Source organism: Crocuta crocuta, unplaced genomic scaffold (assembly GCF_008692635.1).
Source record: "Crocuta crocuta isolate KB4526 unplaced genomic scaffold, BGI_CrCroc_1.0 scaffold89, whole genome shotgun sequence".
Lineage (NCBI taxonomy): Eukaryota > Metazoa > Chordata > Mammalia > Carnivora > Hyaenidae > Crocuta > Crocuta crocuta.
The window spans coordinates 11393115-11418906 of record NW_027551559.1 but is presented as its reverse complement, the minus strand read 5'-3'; the positions used below and the strand labels follow the sequence as shown (position 1 = coordinate 11418906).

Here is a 25792-nt window from a genome sequence, read left to right as displayed (position 1 = left end):
GAGCTAAGAAGCTGCCCCATAACAACCTGGGTGTTGACCTTGAGAGTCAGATGTGACTGATTACCAACTGTTACCCAGCTTGTTCATTAATTTACTGAAAGTCTGCCCTATGCCATTCACTGGTCTGGGGAGGCGCTGGGGCTGTAGCAAAGGAGACAAAACCAGGAAAGACACACAAACAGATAAATACACGGAGCACCTGTGATGGAAACCATGGGGGGAAATACTCAAGATGAGGCGGCATGATGGAGAGGCACGGCGGCTCCCTCACGTAAGGTCACAGAGGGCTACAGACAGGGCGCATCGGGAACGGCCGTCGTGAAGGGGGTGCTGAGAACGGTGCCCAAGGAGAGGGAAAGGCAGGTGCACCTAACAGCTGGCCTAGGGACGCGGAGCGGGGAGGGCGGGAAGGGCTGGAATGAGAGGAGCTGAGGGACGCCCCTCACTCCACCCGGGTGGGAGCGGCCCCGGGCAGGTACCCCATCCTGACGGCCACCTCACACGTCTGACGGCTCAGGCCCCGCCTTTCCGGCGCGCGGCCGGAAGCGGAAGTGTCTGTGAGCCGCNGTGGGCGGGCCCGGGGGGCGGGCAGCGCAGCCGGGCGCTCGATTGCCGCGGCCCGGTCGCTGCGCGGCCGGGAAGGCTCGGTGGAGGCCGCGATGTCGCCGCTCACCCCGGTGCGCAGGTGCCTGCCGACTCCGCGAGCGCCGCTTGCTAGGGCGCTTTCGGGGGGCGCCGAGCCAGCCCCGGGGGCCGCCCGAGACCCGCTGTGCGCTCCTGCGACCGGCCGGATGGCCGCTTCTGGGGCTGCCGGTCGGCCCCGTGCTGAAAGTCGTGCGGGTGCGCGGTAGTGGGGGTGCCGGTGACCTGCCCGGGAAGCGAGACTTACCTCCGCAGTGAGTGTCGGCCGGGAGGAAACGCAGAGAAAACCCGGGAGCAAAGGAGCCCGGGTAGAAACGCCTGCCTTTGGAAGGTGGGGTTTAAGGCATCTTACGTGCCTCAGTGCTTTTGGCGTCTGTGTACTTTTCTGTCCGGCTCGGGTTTCCTGCGTTGGTGTACACAGTCAACCGCAGAGGGAAGACTGGCTGCGGTACAGCGCTGTTTGAAAGAGGAGTAAAAAGGCATGTTCTGCGCAGACAGTAATTATTTAATACAGAGCCCGGAGTGGGGACCGTGGCTGGAGTTGAGTGTTTTTCTGAAAGCATATGGGAATGAGGACTAAAGTATTAAGGGAGAGGATGGGTCTTTTTCATCTATTTAAGACGTTGTATACAGAAAACATGCACGGTAGTAGAGGTTTAATGTCTGAGGCTGGGGGAACACGTGTTTATTAAATCCTCTCATTTGCCACACGCTCACCTGAAGACCTCTGCTGGTGCCAGGACCAGAGCATTGGAGCTGGGATGGAAGGTAGGTTTGCTTGGCGTGTCTGCACGTCGTACCTGAACAAAGGTACCTTCTGCGCTCTCGTCTTTTGTTTATTGGGGCTGTTAAGTCGTTGGCAGCAGAGTTTTTGATATTACAGACGGCAGTGATTTTTGAGGGGAATCCTAGGGCACGTGCTGGGACTTGAATGGGGGGATGGGTGGGGCATGTTGAGGTGTATGCTGTCCCCGTGCTGTCCCTCTTCACTGAGGCCTCCCGGCACAGCTTCGGCACCGATGTGGACAAAGGGTTCTGTGAAGGCCCCAGGAATTGGCCTTGTCTAGGGAAGAGAAGTACCTTGGAGACCGACATCTGATAGGATGAGGTGCACGTGGACACATTGTCTGTTCATAGTTCATACCTGCAAATGTCTCTGCTCCGCTTGAGGGTAAAACTGCCTTCATATCAGAGTGCTCGAGGTTTGTATTTCTTATTAAGGAGTTCATAATCCCTGTTCAACTTTCAGGTTTACTGGATTAATGATCTCAAAAGTTCTCCTTACAGTCCATTGTGAGCAGCTGCCTATGAGGGGGAGTGAGTTCTGTACCTAACATTTCTACCTTCCCTACATCTGCCCCCGTTCACACAGGACACCTCTAGTATGACAGGTGCAGACATTCCACCTGCTTTATAATCATGAAGGAGACAGACCGGGAGGCTGTTGCGACAGCGGTCCAAAGGGTTGCTGGGATGCTTCAGCGCCCGGACCAGCTGGATAAAGTGGAGCAGTATCGCAGAAGAGAGGCCCGGAAAAAGGCCTCTGTGGAGGCCAGATTGAAGGTACGAAACCCGAGAGGCATGGGCATTGGCTTCACTCTCAATCAGGACACATCTGTTTATCTGAAGTTCTGGGTTCCTGCACAACATCATCATTGTAGTATTGCTAAATTAAGTTAGATCTTGTGACGATCTGGAAAGAGGCAGAACAGAACATCACCTTTCCTTAACACATTCCTTCCAACGCTGTATTACCAAGCAGTAGATTTACAAAGGAGATTGTGGGAATATTGGAAACCCCAAAGGAACAACTTTTAAGCACCCAGAAGTGTCCATTTAACTGTTAAACAATGCTAGCCTAGCAGCCACCCTGACCTGTTAGAAGGTCGTCTACTGGGTGCTGCCGGAGAGCTCTTTGTTTAGACTTTGCCACACATGCCATAGCCACCTGCTATGTGCCAGGGACGCTGCTGGCCCTGCGGGGGTAGGGAGGGAGGAGAGCAAGGCATACTTACGCAGAGTGTGAGAGTCGGACAAGAAAGAAAATTACTCATTTTCAAGGTGTTTTATGCTTTGGATTGGCTTTCAACTTAATTTGTTAATTGTGTGAAGAGGTGAGGTTTTTATTAAAATACGTACATTCGGTGTGGTCACAAAGTAGATAAGTAGTATAGTTAAGAGCAGGGTCTGCTGTAATTGGCAGGCAGCAGAATGGGCTTGGGATTTAAGAGAATGCCTTTGAGGGAAGTTAGTTCTCACACCGTTACGGCAGTGAGGTCACCTTTTCAGTCGAAAACTCTTTTAGCGTCCAGGTAATGTCAGGCTCCGTGAGACAGGATGAGGGTCATTCATTTGTCCCAAAACGAAGCATCTGAAGACCAGTTAGACTTATTTAAAATGGTAGTTTTTCTTTAATTTCAAAAATAGTTTGGACCTGCTACATTTTTAGTCAGAATTTTTATCTGTTCCAGAAATTTGTGGGATTAACAAAGGATTGTCACTGGCGAGTTAGGGACCTTGTGCAGTCTGTTACCATCGTTGTTAATTATTTCTGTGTGCAGTTATGACTCCTGGGTCAGGTGTGTTCCTGGCTTTGATTGTGCCACCTGGTCTTTCCCTTCCCCGTCGCCTCCGCCTGCTGGCACTCCTTCGCACCCCCTCCCTTCTGGCTGTATGTACAGTGCGCTCATGGCCATTCGGCATCACTCGTGGAGTGAGTCTGAATCTCATATACCAGTTCTGCACAGTGGCACTGGCCATACTGAGAGAGCAAGCCAGGGAGAGGGCCGGTGGGGGGAAGGTGAGGGAGGGGTGGAATCTAATGCAGGCTCCATGCCCAGCGCGGAGCCTGACGCATCACCTCTGGGTGTCTCCCCTAGGCTGCGATCCAGTCCCAGTTGGACGGTGTGCGCACAGGCCTGAGCCAGCTCCACAGCGCGCTGAATGACGTCACGGACATCCAGCGGTCCCTGGCCGACGTCAGCAGAGACTGGAGANGCAGCTGCCTTGAGAGTCAGGGGCAGCTGTGCTCTTTCCCATAGTTCTGTGGGTGATACAGGGGTGGATCCAGCTTTCGTGCGGGGCATTTTGTAGACCTGTCTCGGCACGGACAGTGGGCTTGATACCCACTGTGCAGTTGGCTTCTTGTTTGGACTGAGGACAAAGGGACCAGTTGCAAAGACCAGTAGAATGCTTGTCGTTCTGTTTGTCAGGACAGAGGCACAGAAACGGGTTAGCCAGATGTGCTACATGCGTTCATTCCTGGCTGCCGTGTGGCTGTCAGGCCAGTAGACCGGGGGGGCTCTGACAGGTGAAGGAAAAGATGCATCACAGCGAACAGGACAGAGGGACCAGTTCCCAGACACAGAGGTGATGCAGGGGAATAGCATTTTCTAGGTGGCAAAGAGTGTGCACGGGCCAGGCGTGGGGAGGGCAGAGGAGAGACTTGCTCTGCGGGCTCAGTCAGTGCTGGAGCTGGACCTGATGAGGGCCCGGGGGCTGCTGGGAGGGTGTGGGGAGAGGGGGTGTGGGAGTGGCCCTTTCGGACCCTTGTCCTGGTACCTCACTACTGAGAAGAAGTACATTCCACAGCCCGTCCGGAACGGTGTCACTCGTCACCTGCGTGGGGCTCCCTGTCTGCGCAGCACAGTCCAGAGCCCATCCCCCCCATCCCCTCTGCTCTTTCAGGGTCACCAGCACCCTAGCAAGAGGCCGTGGGATGGTCTGATCCCGTACCTCCCTTTATCCCACGTCTGCTCTCCGTGAGTTCTTTGTGTCCTTCCCTAAACTCTGCTGGGCCCTGAGCGGCACGTGGCCTCGGGCGGCCCTGCTCTGGCTGCAGAGCACGTGGCGGCTCCTGTCCTCTTCTGCCCTTGCTCCTCAGGCCCCGCTCACGCCTGCGTCTGACCCTTGCTCCGCACTCACCCTCCCGCGGTCCGATGCCTCAGGCCGCGTTCCCAGTGGCTTCCCACATCGCCCCATGAATGCGCAGCTGTGGCCAGCCCCTTAGTGGGTGCTGAGGAGGCAGCTCCTCTTGGTGACTGTCCCTGGAATCGGCATGGAGTCCTCACACCTGTTTCTCCTTTGTTGACACCCAGCAGGCCCCTTGCTAGTTAATCTCTCTCCTTAATGATTTTCTTCCATGGGGCGCCTGGGGGCTCAGTCGGTGAAGCGTCCGACTTCGGCTCAGGTCATGATCTCACCATTCGTGGGTTCCAGCCCCGCGTCAGGCTGTGTGCTGACAGCTCGGAGCCTGGAGCTGCTTCAGATTCTGTTTCTCCCTCTCTCTCTGACCCTCCCCTGCTCACGCTGCCTCTCTCTCTCTCAGAAATAAATAAAACATTAAAAAAAAATTTTTTTTAAATGATTTTCTTCCAGTCTTATAAAGCTAATGCCAGATGACCAAAAAGTGACTTTACTGGAAGCAGTTTATCCACAGGAGTTGAAAATAATTTTCTTCCCTTGAGGAATGAATGAGGTCGTGTTATATACGTATTTTAGTTAGTAGATTTCACTGGGAAGATGTTGCACTGATTTGACCCCCTTCAGACTTTCCTTGTTACCTGTAATTCAGGAGTACTGTGCACGCAGCCTCTTCCCCCACTTTATTTTAACGTAAGATACACAGAGCGTAAAGTTTATCAGCCTGATTGTTTGCACGCAGTTCTGTGGCGTCAAGTGCTTTCACACTGCTGTGCAGCTGTCACCGCCACCCACCCCCAGGACTCATCTCGTGGAACTGGCACAGGACAGAGCTGCATGTCTGTCACATGCCAGTAAAACTGAAAGAAAAAACAAATTTTGCAGCCATTAAATGATAGCTCCCCATTTCCCCTCCCCTTACTAGTTTTGGGTCTGTTTTGATTTTCTGTTTCTTCAGGGGTGCCTGGGAGGCTCAGTCAGTGAAGTGTCCAGCTCTTGGTTTCAGCTCAGGTCATGATCTCGTGACTATGAGACTGAGTCCCACGTCGGACTCTTGCTGACATTGTGGAGCCTCCGTGGCATTCTCTCTCCCCCTGTCTCTCTGCCCCTCCCCTGCTCTCACTTGCGCTCTCTCAAAACAAATAAATAAACTTAAAGAAAAAAAAAAAGATTGCCTGTTTCTTCAGGAGTTAGTTCCGGTAGGTTTGGCCACTTCCCTGGGTCTTCCCACGGGCGTGCAGTTCCCAGCTCTCGTGATCTTCTCATTTCTGTGGAGTCAGCAGTAATGTCCCCATTTTCATTTCTGATTTTAGTATTTGAGCCTTCTCTTTCTTTTTAAGACCATTTAGTTAAAGATTTGTCAACTGTTGATGTTTTTAGAGAACCACCTTTTAGTTTTGTTGATTTTCTGTGTTGTTTTCCCGTGGTCTGTTTTGCTTGTCTCTGCTCTCCTCTCTACCGTCTCCTTCCTTCTGCTGGCTTTGGGGTTAGCTTGCTCTTCTCCTGGTTCCTTAAGTTATAAAGTTCAATTATTGATTTGAAATATATATTTTTTTAATGTAAGCATTTAGACCTCATACACTTCTTAAACACTGCGTTCCTGATCCCATGAGTTTGGTGTGCTGTGTTTTCATAAGTATTTTTAATTTCCTTTGTGATTTCTTTGATCTCGTGATTGAATGTGTTTAATTTCCACAAATTGGTAGATTTTTCTTCTGTTACAGGTCTCTAACTTCATCCTGTTGTTGTTGGAGAAGGTACTTTGTATAATATCTGTCTTTTAAAATCTATCAAGGTTTAATTCGTGGTCTGTCCTGGAAAACGTGGGCTTGGGGGAACACGTGTGCCGCTGCCGAGTGGAGCGCCCCCTGTGTGTCTGTCAGATGCCGGTGCTTGTGCGGCTCAGGTCCTCTGCGTCCTTACTTACCTCCTGACCGGTTGTCCCGTCCTACTGTGAGTGACATCGAAGTCTCCCAACTATGATTACAGAACTGTCGCCCAGTTTTGTGGATTTCTGCTTCATATACCTTGATGGTCTCTCATTAGGTGCATAAATGTTGGCAATTGTATCTTCTCGCTGTAAAGAGCCTTTTATTAACATATAGCGCCTTCTTTGTGTCTTGTAAACTTGTTGATTTCGGGTCTGTTTTGTCTGATACTCGTAGGGCCACCTGCTGTATTCTGGTCACTGTTCGCATGGCGTGTCTCCTCCGGCCTCTCATTTCACCCTGTTCGTGTCTGTGGATGTCAAGAGTCTCTTGTGGACAGCAGATCCATTCTGCCTGTCTCGGTCTTTTGATGGGAGAGTTTCATCCACCTACGTGTAGAGTAATCACTGATGATGGGCACCTTCTGTCATTTTCCCATTTGATTTCTATGTGCCTTACAGCCTTTTCGTCTGTCATTTCTACATTATTGTCTTGTTTTGGGTCTAGTTGATTTTTTGTAGTGAAATGTTTGAATTCCTTCTCATTTCCTTTTTTTTATATAAGGAAAGTGTTTCTGGTAGTTACCTTGAGGATTACATTTAACATCTAAAGTTAAAATACTCTGAATTTATGCCAGCTTAACTTCAATAACAGATGACAGCTCTGGTCCTACATGATGCCGTCCTTACCCCTTTTCAGTTATTGATGTTATAAACTTACATCTTTATGTGTTGTCCAAAAACATAAAATCAATGTTTTATATATATATATATGTATATATATATATATAAATTAGTATTAAATTATGTGGAATTATAAACCAGTTATAGTAATATTATCTTTGGACAAGTAATTTTTACCTTAGATGTATTAGTGTTTTAAAATACTTAGAACAAAAAGTAAAGTTATAAACCAAAGTTACGGTAACACTGGCTTTTCCAGCTGCTTTGTTTGTCTGTCTGTCCGGCGTCCTTCCCTGTCCCCTGCGGGGCTCCCCGGGGTTCTCCGGGCAGGTCTTGGGTCACGAGCTCTCTCAGCTTGTGTGTGTCTGGGGGTGTCTTCATGTCTCCTTCACCTCTGAAGGACGGTGTTGCCGGGTATGGGACTCGGGTTACAGTGGTTTCCTTCCAGCCTTCGGCTGTGCCAGCCCACTGCCAGCAGGCCTCGCAGGGGAACGGACCGTCTGTCTCCCTGAGGCTTCTCGTAGGCAAGCAGCTGCTCCCCCACGGCTTTCAGGGCTCTCCCTTTGTCTTTGGTTTTCAGCAGTGTGTTTGTGATGTGTCCTGCTCTGGATCTCCGAGTTTTTCCTTCTCGGAGTTTAGTGAGCTTTCAGAAGTTCATATTCCTCTCTTCGATCAGGTTAAATGTGAGTTTGACCACTATTCAGACCCTTTCTCTGCTCTTCTGTCTCTCTTTCCCTCTTCCGGGGCGCCCAGGTGTGCATGCTGGCCCCTGACGGTGCCCCACACGCCCCAGAGGCCCTGTTCCTTGAGTCGTTTTCCTTGCTTCCCTGGCACTCGGTGATGGCCATCATGCCATCTTTGTCCGCAGATTCTTCCTTCCGAGCCTCAGACCCGCCTTTACAGCCCTGAGACACATGCTATAGTTTTCCCTCCCCGGGTTGTTTTGATTTCCCTTCAGGATTCCTGGCTCTTCATTGACATTTGCATTTTGTTCCTGTATCATTTTCTGGACTTTCTCCACACCTTTCTTTAGTCTCTGGAGCACATTTAAACTTGCTTTAAAGTCTTTGTTCAGTAGATCTACCACCTAGTGTGTCCCACGGATGGTTGGTTTTGGGTTGTTTTCTCCCCTTGAATCTCCATCCTTTCCTATATCTTTTTACGTCTTGTGATTTTTTTTGTTGTTGTTGGATATCAGGCATTTGAATCTAGTAATGTGAGAACTCTGAAAATCAGGTGCTCCTCTTCCCCTGACTTTGTTTATTGCTTTTGTTTTGGCTGTTGCAGGCCATCCCTATGCTGAAGACCAGACTCGGGAGTAAATTGAGGGTCTTCTCAGGCCTTCTGGGCCCTGACCTTTCCCTGAGCATGTGGAGGCAGGTTTTAAATTCCATTGTATGTGAGGTTGCTTTTGAACGTCCTAGTCTTTAATGTCCAGAGGGAGAAGGAATAAAAGCAGAAGGGGAAAGAGGCACTGACTCTTTAAATCCCCCGGAAGTCACCTGGCGGAGGGGAGAAGGGTTACAGCATCGGTAGTGGGAGTGTAGTGACAGTGGGCTCCACCCTGTGTCCACACCTCCCTGCAGCGGCCGGCAGCGGGGGCACAGGTCCTGCGTGTTTGGAGCACGTGGTCCTTTCTGCTCACCCGGGTTCTCTCCGGCTGTGTGCCGGCTGCTTCAGGAACATGTGGCGGCCGGGGCCGGGCCTGGGAAGCCGCTCCTGTGCTCAGAGCTGCAGTGGACCAAGATGAACCTCAGTTTACCGACACGCCTTCTCCCGGAAGTTGCCGGCCTTCTGCAGACTCCGCAGTCCAAGTAGTTACTCAGCTTCCGCCAGTGCGGTTGTCTGGGTGCAGAGAGGGGTCCCCGGGCTCCGCCCTCCGCCTCCTCCCCAGTGTCCCGCACAGCTTTTTGTGTCGTTTTCACGGTGCTGTCTTGTGCCTTTTTTCCCAGTGCCAGAGATTGTGAGGGAGACCCAGGACCTCATAGAGCAAGGGGCGCTCCTGCAAGCCCACCGGAAGCTGATGGACCTGGAGTGCTCCCGGGACGGGCTGATGTACGAGCAGTACCGCATGGACAGTGGGAACACTCGCGACATGACCCTCATCCACGGCTACTTCGGGAGCACGCAGGGCCTTTCTGATGAGCTGGCCAAGCAGCTATGGATGGTGCTGCAGAGGTCGCTGGTCACTGTTCGCCGTGACCCCACCTTGCTGGTCTCAGTTGTTAGAATTATCGAAAGGGAAGAAAAAATCGACAGGCGCATACTTGACCGAAAAAAGCAAACTAGCTTTGTTCCTCCCGGGAGGCCCAAGAATTGGAAGGAGAAGATGTTTGCCATCTTGGACAGGACCGTGACCACTAGAATTGAGGGCACACAGGCAGACACCAGGGAGTCGGACAAGATGTGGCTTGTCCGCCACCTGGAAATCATAAGGAAGTACGTCCTAGATGACCTCATTGTTGCCAAAAACCTGATGGTTCAGTGCTTCCCCCCCCATTACGAGATCTTCAGAAACCTCCTGAACATGTACCACCAGGCGCTGAGCTCGCGGATGCAGGAGCTCGCGTCCGAAGACCTGGAGGCCAGCGAGATCGTGAGCCTGCTGACGTGGGTGCTGAACACCTACGCAAGGTAACCCGCATTCACTCTTGCGTTTGCTTCCACACGGAGTTGGGTTGTGCTGCTCTGGTGTGTGCTCGGCCCCCTCAGACTTCCTTTTCTGCCGACGGAGGTCTCCTCTCTGGCCTGTTTGTGGGCTTCACCTTGAGGTCAGGGCCCAGCCTCTGGTTGTGCGAATGCCCTTGTGTTTAGGTGGCGCTCCGCCCTTGAGGCCCAGGCCCTGTCTCACGGCTCTGCGTTGGGCCTTTCCGTGATACTGAGCCCACCGTGCGCTGACCCACTCCCTCCTTGTGGTGGCACCTGGGTGTGTGGCCTCACACGGGGGACGCGTGCGCGCGGGAGGCCCCGGGGTCTGCGGTCACGTCGCTGGTAAGGAGGCACCAACTCCGTCGTCCTGGTTTCCAGGCCCCCGTTGGGCCTCTTCTCACCAGCACCTGAGAAAAGTCCATGCTCTTTGCATTCCAGCCTTGTGCTTTTGTCGCTTCCCAAAAGGAACGTGAGCCGTTTGGTGCTTGATTAGTTTGCGGTAAGGTGTGAAGGTGGAGGCACCGGTGGGGTGTTCTGAGATTCTGTAAGACGAGCTGAGAACTGCAGGTTTTCTGAAGAGAGAACAGTGTGAAGTGCTGTCTTGGAATTATTTTTAGCCTGTCTTACTGCTCGTGTGCAGAAATCAACTAAACCTTTTGCTGTAGCCATGGGTTTTGGGATGTTTTGTTTGTACTTTGGTAACGGATCACAGTAGAGCGTGTATACGCTTCAACGGAAGGAAACAGGAGGGACTCTGTCCCACGCACAGATGACGGTGGTCACTATGTGTGGCACGTTTGCAGTGTCCCCGTGCCAGGCCGGGGCCCGCTGGCTCCTGGACGCTGCCCTTACCCAGCCCATGAGTCCGCAGCGACCACCAGTGCCCCATCCTGTGGCCTTTTCTAAACAGGCCAGCATGTCACATGCTCCCCCATGAGGAAGGTACTGTCGTGATCATCTTCGTTTTGTGCATGAGGAAACTGAGGCACAGGGAGTCACGGGCCCAGCGTTTCCATGGCCAGCGAGTGGGGAGCAGGATTAGAATCTGGGCCCGGGCTCTGGCCGCTGCTTCAGCCTCCAGGCTGTGGGTTTGCGTCTTTGACGCACAGAGTTCTGTGTCCCGGCTTTGTGTTTCACTACGTTGTGGGCGCCTGTCTGGGCACGTGCAGCGGCACGCTGGCCTCCCTGGCCGAACCATCCGGCATTGGGACTTCCTGGTGGGAGAAACTGAACTGCTTTCATACTAGAAACACTGCACACTGATTGAAGATTCTTGGGTGAAAATCTAGGTTGAATGATAGTCTTTTAATGTTCTGAAGAATATTCTGAATATTCTGAAGTTCACTCGGGAAGACCTTGTTTCTCACGGACAGCGGACTAGCTGTTAGGACTCGGTGTTTTCTTTGGAAACACGTATTTAGGGAACATGGCATAAGGTGTGTAAATTGTCTTAACATTTAAACCTTGGACTTTTGAGAAACCAGCCACACGTAGATACTTTTTCTAGAACTCCGTTCATGTCCCTGTCTTCTTCAGCACAGTTGCCTGAATGTATTGGCACTCTCTGCTGATTCATGTTAGGTTGGGAACTGCACAGGTTAGTGGTGCTGACTTCAGGGTCTAGTTTCTCAATTACTGTACTTGTGTGCCACTCCCTTGTTCGATAGATCCCGTCTGCTGAGCACCTTGTATTTGCCGGGCGCAGGCCTTGCCCATGGGGAGGTGCCGTGGGTAGAAAAAACAGATCTCCCCCTCACGGGGGTTCTTTCCTGAGTGATTGGGTGCAGCAGGCTGAGGCAAGGGACTGAGCTGCCTCACGTGGCCCTTCTCACCCGGCGCTCTGCCCAAGCCCCGCCCCCCTCCCCAGGGCGGCGTTGAGGGTGGTGGGGCCTTCGTGTGTCACGGGACACAGCAGCCTTATGCGAGCGTTTTCTGTCTTCCTAGTAATTACTCTTCCTCATACCTGGTTTTGCCATAGTGCGGAGATGATGGGGAACGCAGAGCTGGTCCCAGAAGTGGACGTCAGCACCCTGAAGCCTTTGCTCTCTCCAGACGTGGTCTCCGAGCTGCTTGACACATACATGTCTACTCTCACTGTGAGTGGGGCAGTGCGCGGTCCCAAGCCAGGCCGTGTCCTGCACGCAGACGGCGGTGCACAGTCCCGAGCCAGGCCGTGTCCTGCACGCAGACGGTGGTGCACAGTCCCGAGCCAGGCCATGTCCCGCGCGGTGGGGGGACACGTGGGCACGGGTAACGGGGACTCCTGGGGCCCGGAGTTTGGTTTCTGCGGCTGTACCACTGAAGAGAGGCCATTTGCCTTGTCTCAGAGGGACCTGTTCTTTTTCTTTCTCTGTGATGCTGAACTTCTTTTAGTCAAATATAATTGCCTGGCTGCGGAAAGCACTAGAAACAGACAAGAAAGACTGGCTAAAAGAGACAGAGCCTGAAGCTGACCAAGATGGGTACTACCAGACGACGCTCCCGGCCATCGTCTTCCAGGTACCACTGTGCGCTTCCGAGGGTCATTCCTGGCTCATTCGTAGGCTCTGTGGGTTTTACAAATCAGCATAAAGTGCCTCTCTTCGCAGTAAAGACACAGGGAGCCCCACCTCGTGCCTCAGGCCCTTCTCCGAAGCAGAAGAAACTGAGGGTCATCTGTGCCAAGCAGCTTTGCCCGCGGTTGCTTTAGTTTCCGTAGGGTGTTTGTATTTGAACTAGAACCTAATTACATGTTATTTGCATGTGATGCTCAAATATGAGTTTGCTTTTTGACGTTTCCTTATGTTGTAAATGTCTAAGATTTGTCTTCATAAATGCCGCCCAATTGAACGTCACCTGATGGATTTGGGAATGAGTTCTTCACATTTGAACCATAATTGTGCCTTTTTATGGCTAATTTACTTCTTGATTCCTGGACCCTGCTGGGGTCCTCCAGCTTCTTTCCCGTCCTTTCCTTCTGGCCTCTTGGCTTTTTTTCCTGGAGGAGGCTTTCTGGCAGGAGGAGCGCTGAACCGTGTTCTAACACTCGTGTGGGACCGTGTCAGTGCCAAGTGCGTGGGCACCAGCTGGGCACAAGTGAGCGATGTGGGCATCTGTGTCTGGGCGACACTTAGTCAGCATCAGACGGGGCCTCACCCTTTCCTTTATTTTGGAAACTGGTGTCATGACGGACCACATGGGCCGCGGGCCCGGAAGGAACTTGGCCATCTGGTCTTTCTCCGTCTCTCCACATCTGCCTCCCTCAGTCCAGCGTGCGCCCTCCTTTGCAAGGAATCTACTTCACAAGTCAGAGCCCAGCCCCCAGCACCCAAGTGACCCCTGCCACACCCAGCCTCCCGGGGCCCCCATCTCCCTGTCAGCCTGGGGAGCATATACATTGCCCTCTTTGTGGAGACCAGCCAGTTTGCAGGTAGTTAGGAAGTGATTCACTTGATTTTTTTAGCTAGTGTGAAAGTTGTCTGTTTGACTAACTTTGTTATTTTTCAAGTGGTTTCATTTTTTTCCCCCTGAATATGGACTGTAACTACCAGTTGGCAGATAGGGGTTTTATGTAAGGGGAAACTCTTGTGAGTTTATATGACAGTGTAAGTTCTCCAATTTTTAGATGTTCGAACAGAATCTCCAAGTTGCTGCTCAGATAAGTGAAGATCTGAAAACAAAGGTACTAGTTCTGTGTCTTCAGCAAATGAATTCTTTCCTGAGCAGGTAGGTATTTTACCAGTGTGCTGATTTAGAAAGATTTTAAACGCAAAATTTTGATCCTGATATGCTTGATATTGAAAAATACTTGAAGCCAGGATTTGCTGTAGTGACCTTTGTTGTTTTGAAATGAGCCTTTTCTTACTGTCTTCTTTGCAGTGGACTGCGCCATTTTCCCGAGAGCCTGGACCGGTCTGCTGTGCCGTCCTGGGCAGTGCGGGCAGGGCTGCCATTGTTAGAGTCTTTTCCAGACACGTCCTTTCTGTTGTCTGGACTGCCCAGAGCCCGGGTGTGGGGGATTCCTTCGGTGGTAGCTCCACATTCTGTCACTGGGAGGTGGCCCTCCGAGGGGGTCGGGGTGTGTCTCCGGGACACCTTCCTCCCTCTGCATTGTTTACAAAGATTTTCAAACCTATACGGAAGTAGAAAGAAAGGCTTAAAAACCTTGACTTGTCCTCCATCTTCAGAAGCTGTCCCTTTAAATCCCCCTTCACCTCATCGGTACCCACCCCCCACCCACCCAAGTACTTTAAAGCAAATCCCAGACATCCAGGCACCTCATTCCCTACAACCTAACCCTCACTGCGAGGCCGTCAACCCACATACATGTGAGCAGCCATTCCTTGGGGTCATCTGACACCAGGTTTGTATTGGGGCCCCCACCCCGGTGCTCCAGGCACACCTCTTTCTAGGTACGTATTCCGACAGAGCTGCGGCAGGGTCTGCACTGCGAGCCACCCTTGGGGCTCCTGGTCTCAGGTCCATGAGTGCAGCCTCGCCCCTCTTTCAGCCACTGGCCCAAGGACATGTGTCAGGTTATCTCATAGTGCCTAACCCTGACTGCCGTGCGCCCGCCAACCACATGCTGCCTCTAAAGGCGATGGGATTCCTCTTCACTGTCTTACTGCTTGGCAAGAAGCCCACATAGGTGGTGTGTACCAGGGGATGCATGTCCCTCTGTCCTGCTCTGGTGGCTCAGGTGCCCATCAGTCACCCACCTGCGCGTCATGGCCTTATTTGTTTTGTTTGCAGAAAGAGGAGATTTTCCTCATCAGCCTCAGAAGTTTGATTATCTGAACCTCATGTCGGACAGAAAGCTAGAATAAATGCTTAATTATTTCTCTGTAATTGCCAATTTTCAGTTTGCTCCTTTCTTAAGATCTTTTAAACATACGTACAGTACGTTGTGCTATTCTGCTTCTGTACGTGTTTGGGAATCTCCGTAACAAATTCAGAAATAAAGTATGTAGTGATCTCACTTTTCTTGACCTCAAATGAGTTTTGCATTTTTGAGTAATTTATCGATTTTTCTTCAGAAAGTGAAATTTTATCTAATATTTGATAATGTTTCCAACACTATTATATGAATTTCTAGGCAAATTATATGTCAGATAAAATAATAATTTCCCAGTTACTCAGAAATCTTTTAAAAATATTTGTGTAATCAGAATACTGAACCATGTTTTAAAGCCTGATAAAAGATTTATTTTCAAGAATCCATTTGAAATCATCAGCTTCTCTGATCTTATGGATCATCCAAAATCCTATTTTTAAAGACTTAACCGGTCAGATGTCAGCAATGCCAGATGTATTTATCAGGTGTGATGTTGGCGTGGTGCTTGGCACACCTCTGCGTGGCCCTCGACTGATGTTGCCGGGGGCTGTGTTCTCAGGTACAAGGACGAAACCCAGTCGTACAAAGAAGAACACCTGAGGGACCGGCAGCACCCGCATTGCTACGTGCAGTACATGATCGCCATCATCAACAACTGCCAGACCTTTAAGTAAGTGACTGGGAGAGGGCAACCAGACACAACAGAGAAGAAGGTAGGGGTACTCAGCCGCTTCACCGAGCCTTAACTGTTTCCTTGTAGAGAATCCATAGTCAGTTTAAAGAGGAAGTACTTGAAAAATGACTTGGAAGCAGGTGTGTCTCTGAGTCAGCCAAGCATGGATGGGATCCTGGACACCATCGCGAAGGAAGGCTGCGGCAGCCTGCTGGAGGAGGTCTTCCTGGACCTGGAGGTGGGAGCGCTTCTCTGCCGCTTCATTTCTAGGCTGGAAATGGGGCTTCCATCCCATGAGCCCTCATCACCCCGTGTACCACACGGAGCTGACAGTCGACTTGACCTCGCTCACTGCTAAAGGGCTTTTCCCTCTCTGTGACCTGTGCCTTGTACGACAGAGGCCCAGGTTTGGGGCCCTTACGATGCACAGCTGAAAGAGACTCCCGTGAACCATTAAGGAGACTCATCTGCTTAGTGGATGACACAGTGGAAACAAGTGTGCAAAAGGAAGGCTGATTATGCTTATTGGCAAATTCCCAGTATAAGAACCAAATTGAGAATTCGTGCATGCTGCACACACATTACGTAGGCCAGTCTCAGCTTTGACTGAAAGTACAAAACAAAGCCATTAACAAAATGCATTTCCCATCATATCTGAGGCATAATACACCAAGAACAGCAAGTAAGGTTTATTTCAGAAACACAGAGATGGTTTAGTATTACCTAGATATGTTATCAGAAACTAGAACATCTTGAAAAAAGTAAAACCAAGATCATCTCGGATCCTGCTGGGAAAGAAGTAGCTGGAAAGGAGCTTTTGAGGTGATTGGTGGGATCGTTTCGTGATGTGACTTTCTTGAAAACGGTTTAGAAAACATGAAATTACACATTTGAAATATTTCAAAATAAAATAACAGCTATAAGAGAAAAGTAAAGGAGATGACTAACCATTTCACAGAAAAGGGATTACAAATGTTCTGAATATGAAACAAAATTCCTTATCTTCCTATTCTTCAAAGATATGCAAATTCAAACCGAGTATTATCTGTTGCTCTAGCGGGCTGGCAAGGGTTAAACACGGCAGCCCCTGGCTGTGTGTCTCCGGCCTGGGGACAGATGTGCTCTCTGCTGTTCTGTAGACGGCAGTTTCTGGAGGGCCGCCTGGAGGGTTACTGACGCTTCAGTGTGCACACCGGTGGACGGAGTTCCACTCTTGGGCTTTCACCTGCAGAAATGCACAAATTCGGTGCAGCCTTCTTTGTAACTGCCAAGTGGGAGAAATTGTAAGCGTCCATCAGGATGGAGTAAATAAGTTGCAGAGTATCCAAGTAATACATCTACGTGAACGTTAAAGGGATCCAGTGTCCTGACAGGCATGCGTAGGGAATGCCAGCCCGTCACCGAGGTCGTGGGTGGCATACATCTCCCACAGGGTACCCGTTGGCGGAGCGCGTGCCGGTGCAGTTGGCCCTGAGTGTGTGCCACTGTCACAGAATGTCACTGAGGTCCTGCAGCACCTTCCTCCAGGTACACGTGACTCAGGGACAGTGTCCGAGTGATGTCTTCTGTGTTTTTTACTTTTCAGCAACATCTCAATGAGCTGATGACAAGGAAGTGGCTGTTAGGGTCCAATGCCGTGGACACTATTTGTGTTACCGTGGAAGACTATTTCAATGACTTTGCCAAAATTAAAAAGCCGTATAAAAAGGTAAGAGCCAGATGGTGTGTGCTCACCTGCAGGCTGGAGCCCACCTGGCACCTGTGTGGAACTGTGTCCAGTTCCTCTGACTGGATATGCACCGGGAGTTTTGTTGACCTGAGGACGCGTCCGTGTCTAAAGAGAAGCCGGGTGGAGGTGACGGGTTTCTGTTCGTTCAGCCTTACTGCCTCTTGACACCCCACCAAACCCTCTTTACCACGTGGCCACACACCCAGGCAGTGCTCGTGGTGGGGCCCTAGAAGGGAGGGTGGCGCTGGTGGCTGTGGATTGGGGGTGAGCAGCCGTTCCCTCTCCGGATCCCCGTCCGGGACTCGGGCTGCCCGCCTGTCCCCCCCCACCTTGCCCCCCGGGAGAGGCCCCAGGGCTCTTCCTGTGCGGCCGGGCCGTGGAGGACCTGGGAGCCTGCTGCAGACGGGGCCCAGAGCCCCCATGTCCCTCGGCTGTCTGCTGGAAGTCCTTCTGCAGGGCCTGGGCGCCCCCTCACTCCGGGTCGGTGACTTCCCAGGGCCCCGGCAGTATTGGCGCTTATTGCTGTAAAAAATGTTACATTTTAAGAAGTTTGTTTCTGGCTTATGGAAGTGATTTTGATACACTGACCTCACGTTGAGACATTTTGTAAAACTTGCCGAGTGTTCCTAGGATTTGTCTCTGGACCCTTTCAGACCCGTATGTATGGAGTTGTGTCATTTTAACAGTGACCCTGTTTTCACTTCTGGTCCTCACACCTCTCACGTCTTGCCCTGCTGTGTTGACTGGGACCCAGCGCAGCCCTGGTGTAAGGCCTAGTTTCAAAGGGAATTCTCACGTCTCTGCCGCTAAAAGTGAAAGCTGTCGGGAGGCCCAGTGGTCGCACCCCCAGCTGGCCAGTCCCTCCCCGGGAAGCCTCTGGCGGTCAGAGGTTGGCGTGCGACCCTTTCGGCCGTTGCTTGCACAGTTGCTGGTTCCGCCGTTGACTTCCGTAAACATCGGGTACGTTGACTTAATAGCCGGTGTCTGAGGCGTGCTGTGCGCAGGCCTCCAGATGGGAGCTGGGTCTTGTCTGGCCGGCTCCTCTCCGGTGGCCTAAGGGTTGTGTCTCTTGTGAGGATCTTGTTTCGAGTTTCCTTTCACCACTTACCGGAAGGCACCGCAGTGAATGCTCTTGTGGCTCAGGGAGGTGACACGGTAGAAACTCAGCTGTGCACACGCTGTAGGCTTCTGCTGGCTGTTGATGGGGCCGGGGGGGGACACACTCCCAGGTCTCGGCAGGGTGTGGACCTGAGCGGGGACCTCGCTGACCCTGTGTCTGCCCGCAGAGGATGACGGCGGAGGCGCAGCGGCGCGTGGTGCTGGAGTACCTGCGCGCCGTCATGCAGAAGCGCATCTCCTTCCGCAGCGCAGAGGAGCGCAAGGAGGGCGCCGAGAGGATGGTCCGGGAGGCCGCGCAGCTCCGCCACCTGTTCCGGAAGCTGGCCTCCGTGAGTGCCGCCTGGGCCCAGGTCCTTGGCTCATTGTCCTCCCCTCCCCCAGTACCATCCCCCCACCCCCCTGGGCTGTTTAGGCCAGCTGATCAGGGACCAAGCAGCCAGTCGATCCTTCTCGTGTGAACGGGAAGGTCTGTTGGACCCTGTGGCTGGGGCTTCGCATGCCGGGCCGTGGCTTCTAGACCCTTGTTCGGGGGCAGCGCTCGCCAGACACTGGCCTGACCCTCACGGGCAGTCCTGGGCTCACTCCCGGTCGTCCATCCCCTGCCTCCTGCTGGCAGCATCCCACTGAGGCTTAGTGAGGGCTCCACTGCGGATCCTGAGCCAGATCCTGAGCCAACCGCGTGGGAGGTGGGGAGCCAGCTGGGCAGCCTCCGCCAAAGGGCTTGACAGAGACTCGACAGGTGTCCCCTCCCAGTACTCAGCAGCTGCTGGCGCTCTGTCTTCCAGGGGTTTGGTGAGGATGCAGATGGGTACTGTGACACCATTGTCGCCATTGCAGAAGTTATTAAGCTGACAGACCCATCTCTTCTCTACCTGGAGGTTTCCACTCTGGTCAGCAAATACCCAGACATCAGGTAAGGGCCCATGTGCCTTCCTGTTTGAGCCAGAATTCATGGGACCAGGCACCAAGCTCCCTCCTCGGGTCACTGGGAAGATGGAAGGGCCTGGCTGTCAGGTGTGAGTGCCACTTGGAGGGGGGTTCTAGGCTCCTGTAGGGACAGGCCGTGGGGGTGACTGCCAGGAGTAGGGTGGACCTCAGAGAACAGTAATGTCTCTGTGTCTCTCTGTGTCTGTGCCTCCCCTGGCCCTGACGCCCATGGGTCCTCAACAGATTGACGTGTCCCCCAGGGGTCAGCACAGGTGGGACCCCTCTGGGCGGGGCGTCAGTCACGCTCTGTTCGCTGGGGAAGGTGGCACAAGCGAGGTGGCTTCAGGAAACTCGTCTTGTGCTCCTGGGTTCAGAGAGGAGAGGACACGTGCCACACTCGACCAGGGCACTCAGCCAGCATCTCCCCCTCCTGCTAGTGCTCTGGGCCTGCCTCCAGCAGGGGGGACTGGCGGTCCTGTCCTCCCCAGGGTCCCCCTGCCCTAGGCAGGCAGTCTGTTAAAGATTTAGGAGAACAGAGTCTAAAAAGCTGTGTGTTTGTAGTTTGAACAAAAGGCCACAGTAAGAGGAGAACTCTCAGTTTCTCTGTTGCTGTGATGAGGGGCTCACACCTCTTGTCTGCAGCCGTCGAGCCGCCTCTGGGGCCTCGGTGTTGGCCGAGCCAGGCCGGGGGGGCACTGGGGAGTTTGAGTCGGGCCTGGGGGGTGAGCGCACCCCGACGCAGCCCTGGCGTTCCCCGCATCCACAGGGATGACCACATCGGTGCGCTGCTGGCCATGCGGGGGGACACCAGCCGGGACATGAAGCAGACCATCATCGAGACGCTGGAGCAGGGCCCGACCCAGGCAAACCCAAACTACGTGCCCATCTTCAAGGAGATCACGGTTCCCAGTCTGAACGTGGCCAAGCTCCTCAAGTAGCTTGTTGGGCCCCAGCCTTGTTGTGATGCAGTGCCCATCCCCCACCCTTGGAAATGCGTGGCAGCCAGAGTGACGTAAGACGCCCAGGTCCCGCACACCTGCCTCTTGTGGGGCTGCGCTCATGGCTTCTTGAAGAGCAAGCACTCTGAAGGCCGTGGCTCTTCTGGCTTTCTCCTCTCTTGTAACATCCTTTGTGAGGGGGCTCTGGTGTGAGTGGCCTCATGATGCCTGTCCCCCTTAACCCTTGGGTCTCCCCTCATTTCTGCATGGTGTAAACACCTCCGAAGCTCTGCTGCTCAATAAAAGAGTCTAAACTCATACAGAAAAAGGAAGACTTCCCAGTTGTGAAGGGTTTCTTACTCAGGATGACCTAGTAAGGTTCCAGAGACCGAAGCCAGTTTCCGGTTGGCAGGTGTGCAGCCCAGAGAGGCGCCTCAGCCTGGACAAGGGGCCTGTGTCCCGCAGCTCTGTGTNCTGCTCAGAGCCCTGCGCCCCCCCCCCGCCGTGTGAGATGGGACAGGTGTCCCTCTGGCGCGCACCGTTGCGTGCGTCCGGGCAAGTCCTCACTGGAGACGTCGTGAGCATCAGGTCTGGCGGATCCGAAGTGAATGTGAACATTTATCTGGTGGCGCGGGATCCCGTAGGCCCATGTGGTGGGACCATCCCCACGGCAGCTGCTTCAGCAGTGGCCTTGTTGGCACTTTTAGTCTCTAATCTCACACCACATTAGCAGAGAAGCCACACCAGAGTGAGTGGCGGGGCCTTGCATGTGGGGTGTGAGGGGTCCTGACCCTTCCCCACGCTGCTGTCAGCAAATGGGGTTCCTCAGATGCACCGTGCAGTGCCGGCCAAGATGAGGGAGGGAGGGAGGGAGGGTTGCCCTGTTCCCCCACCCTCGCTTCAGGGACCCCAAGGACTTCTGGGACAGCAGGGACAGCCCTTGCTCACTGTGCCTCCAGCCTCTCTGGTGGGCATGCTGTGCGCCCCTTCCCTGCAGACTTCTTGTGAGTGCGGGGTGGGGGGGCCGCTCTGAGCGTCCGAGTTCAGTCTTTGGGACGTAGGTTTCCTTTCCTCTCCAGGCACGTTCAAGGTGCGGAGCTGATAATTGCACTTTTATCTCCTCTGCACAAGATAAGAAAATTCACATGTAGGACTTTGTCCTGAAGGAATCCAGACCTAAAGGGAATGAAGTAACTGACAACTGGCTGCAGCTCAGGCACGTTACTGGTTCAGGAGAGGCCTCACTTTTCGACAAACACGTAGTAATGTCCTGTCTCTGAGTACCTATTAACTATGATATGTCCTACTGCCTGGCATGGAGTAAGTGCCTAATGCTTTTTGAACTAATACAAGTAGGAGTTAACAATCATTAGTTATTGTCCCTTATAATAATAAAAATACATTGCTGTTTCCACCAGCTGAGAAAATTTTCACTCCATGTTACTTCGGGAGCAAATATCCAGGGAGAATCTTCAAATAATGACAGTAGACCCTAGCGATGCATGTGGTGCTTGCTGGTGCTCTTGCTCTGAGCATGTGACGGTCACTCCAGTGTCCACGGTCACTGCTCACACCTGCTTCAGGGATGCCTGCTGTGATGCTGGGCAGAGGACTGGCTGCCTGAAGTGAAGGGCAGATGTCGGCACATCCCAGACCCTGGGGACACGTGATTTTGAAGGGAGCACGCTGGCCAGGATGTGGTGGGAGTGGGCGGGACGGCAGAGGCCACGTCCCGGTGGTTGGTGACACGTGGGGGAGGGTCACCTCCAGGCCAGTTGGCGCCAAGTGCCCATCGGGGAAATGGCTTTAACAAGACAGGCAGCGCACGGCCAGTACCAGGAACACTGCAGATGCAGAGTCTCGGGGTCGTTGGAAAAATGTATGTCAAAGGAGGAAATCTCCTGGACTCTCAAGTTTCATTCATAGGGCTTCCAGAGCGTGCGGTGAAGGGGCTCCTGACCACGTTTGTCTAACTAGTGTGAGCTTGTGAGCTGACGCCTGCCTGGGGTCCTGTCCCTCTCAAGTCTGCCAGAGTACAGTCCAAACAGCCATGACCCCAAAACATGGAGCCTGGAAGCATGCACACTTCTTTTTGTCCAGAGGAACTCTTCCAGGGAAGGCGGGCCACATGGGGGCTTCCCACCGCCCCGCCCTCCCTCCTGCGTGGGGCACCCGTCATACAGGCATGCCCCGGGGACACCAGTGCCGCCTGGGATGAGACTCGGGACACAGCGAGGAGAAGCCCGGAGATGGGCTCCCTGGGCAGCTGGCCCGGGAGAGTGCGGGTGGGGCCCTGACACACATCGGTGGGCTCGGGTGGTGGTCCCCCAAGCCCCGGAGCAGCAGACACTGCCGCAGCCAGAGGGTTCCCCGTGGCACTGGACGAGAGCGGCCCTGCCCACACCTGACTTTCTTCGTTTGAAGCCAACAAGTCTGTAGTCCTTACGGTGGTCCTAGAACCCACACTCCTCGAGACTCCTTTCTATGGACTTTGAAATGGCTGCAAATTTACAATAAGAGGTTAGATTTTTCTTACAAAAAGTATCTATGGACTCAGCTTTGATGTGCCATTTTGTTTTTATAATAAACATCTAAAATTTTAACTATTAAAAGGTGTGTCTGTGACACAAGACTTCAGGGATGATCTGAGGGGCAGGATCCACCCAGGAGGGGCTCCACCTGGTAGAGGGAGGCAGGAGCCACCTTGGGTGAGGGGTGGGGGGTGAATCCACCTAGGGGGTCGGGAGCAGGATTCCCCAGGACATTGAGGGGCAGGTGCACAGCTCCATCTCGGGTCTACCCACACTTCTGCCTCCCCCATCAGCCTCACCTTGACCCTTCAGAGATGCTCCTTGCCTGTCCATGCTCTGGACCCTGGTGTCCCTGCTCAGCTCTGTTCAGCTCTGCTCTCCTCCCTTTAATGTCTCAGGTGCTTCCTTCCCCAGTGTGGCTGGGTGGCTACTGTTCTACCCTTTGGGGGCCTGTCCCATGTGCAGTGATGAGTTTGAGTAAGCAAGTGAGTGGCCGTGTCCATTTGTCTCTGGGAAGAATCAGTTCTCAGGGGCCCGGTGTGCCAGAATTTGTGTGTCCAACAACCTCCTTGCACCAGCCAGAGGGGCTGCCTCTGACACATGAGCACGCACACAAACATATGTGTCGACATTAATTTTAGTGCCAGAGCAGTGTTTACCTGCAGAAATTGCTCCTTAAATTCTCCTTGATATGATTCCTCATTTATAAACAAAGTTTGCGCCCAACATGCCTTGAAACATTTTTAATAGACTTGATCATGCAGGCTTGACAGGGTCTGTGATGGGGCCCCTGCCCAACAGGTCCGGGACAGCACTCACTGTAAGGCACATCGTTCTGTGATCAGGGTTGCACAAAATTGGACTGAGTTTACATTCACAAAATTAACATACACAATTTTCACCACTCCTAATTAACATACATTTCCAGCTTCAACGAGATTCTTTATATCTCCTTTCACTATAGAAGACCACTACTACACAGTATAGAAGCACTGTAACCAAATTATTTTCAAGAAAATACAGAAGGGAGAAATAGTGACTCCTACAGTTGTGTTCCTTATAGTCTACCATAAAGTAGGCCAAAGTTTAGTATTAAATAAATAGGAATTCTTTTCTAATAAAAAATTTTACAACAGTTTTCCTAAGGAAATACACTCATAAGACTTTGTTTACATTCTGTTTTACAATGACAACAGCTAGGATTCTCATTTATGAAATGTATCCACAGCACAAGGGTGCATTACACCGTGTCCTCAGAGGAGACGCCGGACCTTCCTCTCGAGCACTGCAGTGTGAGAGTCTGCCGACCTGGAACTTTGGTTCCCTTGTGGCTGTGTCTGGCCCTGTGCAGTCTGACAAACTGCCCACCAATCACAGAGAACACCAGCCAAGAGCTGAGCCATGAGACATTTGTCCAATAGATGCATCAACAAGTGGTTCAATTACTGTCTCTGGTGTTGAGTGGGGTGCCTCTGAGCTGCTTCCCCTGACTCAGCCTCTGGCTACACAGCTGGGAATTGGATCCGGGTCCAGCGGTCCAGGTGAGTTGTTAAGGCAGCTAGAGATGCCGGACCCGCTGGGCTGTGGACCCTGGGGCACCAGTGCGGCAGGACCCACCCTGCTCCAGATGAACACTCTGCAGGGAGTGGACAGAGCGTGTGCCTTCCCGGGGATGCGATCGGTGGCTGCAGCTGCCGGCCTGGGAGCCGTCCGTCGGGCTCACTGACGGGCAGGTTTTGTTGTGCAGATAATGGTTGGATTTCGTGCTCACGAAGTTGGTCAAATGTTCACACGCGTAGGGAGTAACTCCGGAAAGCCCGGCGCCGCCCCTGGGTGTGTGATTTAGGGAATGCAGGTCTCGGTGGGCTCCACAAGTGAGGCCACAGTGGCTTTTCCTGGTTTTCCTCCGCAGCAAAGCTCTGAACAGCAGACTGTACACACAGACTTTTCCACCAGGGACTCCATGTGCACTGTTAGGACACCACAAACCGCCGGCAGACCTGGCCCGTGGTGGCTGTGAGAACTACCCCATGAGAACTTGGTCCTGGCACAGCAGTTTCCTTTCCTGAACGGAGGTGGGCCTGGCCTCTTTAGAAAACCTTCTAGAAGAGTCCTGAGGCCCCTTAACCCTTTATCACCTCTTTCTCATACAAAAGCCTGTCTGAGGAACAGGCAAGGGCATGGGAGGGCCCCTCCCCTGGCTCACTGAGGCAGACTCCTCACCCCACCCTCTCTCCGCGCCCCCCAGGAACGGCCAGTGGTGTCCCTCCAGAGGACTGGACTGCGGTGGGGGCCAGGGGAGGAGGGGGTCTGTGCTACAACACCCTCAGGGCAGGCCCCGGGGTCCCATTAAGCTGCTGTGAAGGCCCCATGCCCACGAGGCCACTGCAACCTCTAAGCCAGCGAGGGCGTCCCCAGGGTCAGGTGGGACAGCTCGGGCCAGAGCCCACGTGTTTGGGGGTGGGGCCACACCTGGAGCCCAGAGGCCGCCACCCCGACACCTGGGCCGGGCCCAGACCAGTCACAACACAGAAAGGGTATTTCTGCAATTGTACCTACAGTCCCAAGGTGACAGGTAGTTCAAAGATCTGGTAAGTGGACGCGAAGACATCACACGGGGCCCAGGCTGCCCACACCCCAACCCCTCATCCTGCAAACTGCTCCTGGCACCAGGGCTCCTGGCCTCCCTGGGGGTGGCAGCCCTGCCTCGGCCCAGATGGTGGGCTGGCATCAGGATGGGCAAATCTCACTTTGCCTGGGTGTGTTGCCCTGGCAGTGCTGATGAGAGAACGGACACAACGTGGCAAGAACTCGAACACAGAGCCAGGCTGCTGGGGCCCGGGGCCCTTCCTGACCCTCGGTCAGGGGCGGCGGTGGGAAGAGGCACACACAGCGCCGCTTCGGCTCGCCATCCGGAGGGTGGTCACGAGAGTCCCCACAACGGCCTCCTGGAGGGGCGCCAGCCCGCACCGCCAGCAGCCGGCGGGGCCCCCGGGCCCAGGCCCCCTTCCCAGCCCGCCCGGGCCTCTGCGCGTGGCTCCCGAGAATTCCCAGGTTCGCGCCCCCTCGCACACCTGGTCCCCGGGGCCGACTCTAGACCGAAGAGCCCGGCTCCGGACGCGGCACCTCGCGGCCAGCCCGTCACAGCGGCGTCTCCTCCTGCTCCAGCGCGTGCGGCGGCGCGTGGCACGAGGGCGGCAGGGACGCCAGCTTCAGCAGGGCCAGGCGGGGGCGCGCGC

The 25792-nt window shown here is 53.4% G+C and overlaps 1 protein-coding gene across 1 annotated transcript; it reads left to right on the top strand.

The window, feature by feature from the left end:
• The first annotated feature begins 757 nt into the window (after positions 1 to 757).
• On the top strand, positions 758 to 20354 carry EXOC3 (exocyst complex component 3). Its single transcript, XM_077749406.1, has 13 exons — positions 758 to 1410; positions 2015 to 2205; positions 3522 to 3654; positions 8932 to 9808; positions 11802 to 11919; positions 12197 to 12322; positions 13428 to 13528; positions 15196 to 15306; positions 15397 to 15547; positions 16895 to 17017; positions 18325 to 18486; positions 18943 to 19070; positions 19851 to 20354. Exons 2-13 carry the CDS (start codon positions 2062 to 2064, stop codon positions 20020 to 20022), a joined length of 2346 nt encoding a protein of 781 aa, XP_077605532.1. The 5' UTR covers positions 758 to 1410; positions 2015 to 2061; the 3' UTR covers positions 20023 to 20354.
• The last annotated feature ends 5438 nt before the right edge of the window (positions 20355 to 25792 follow it).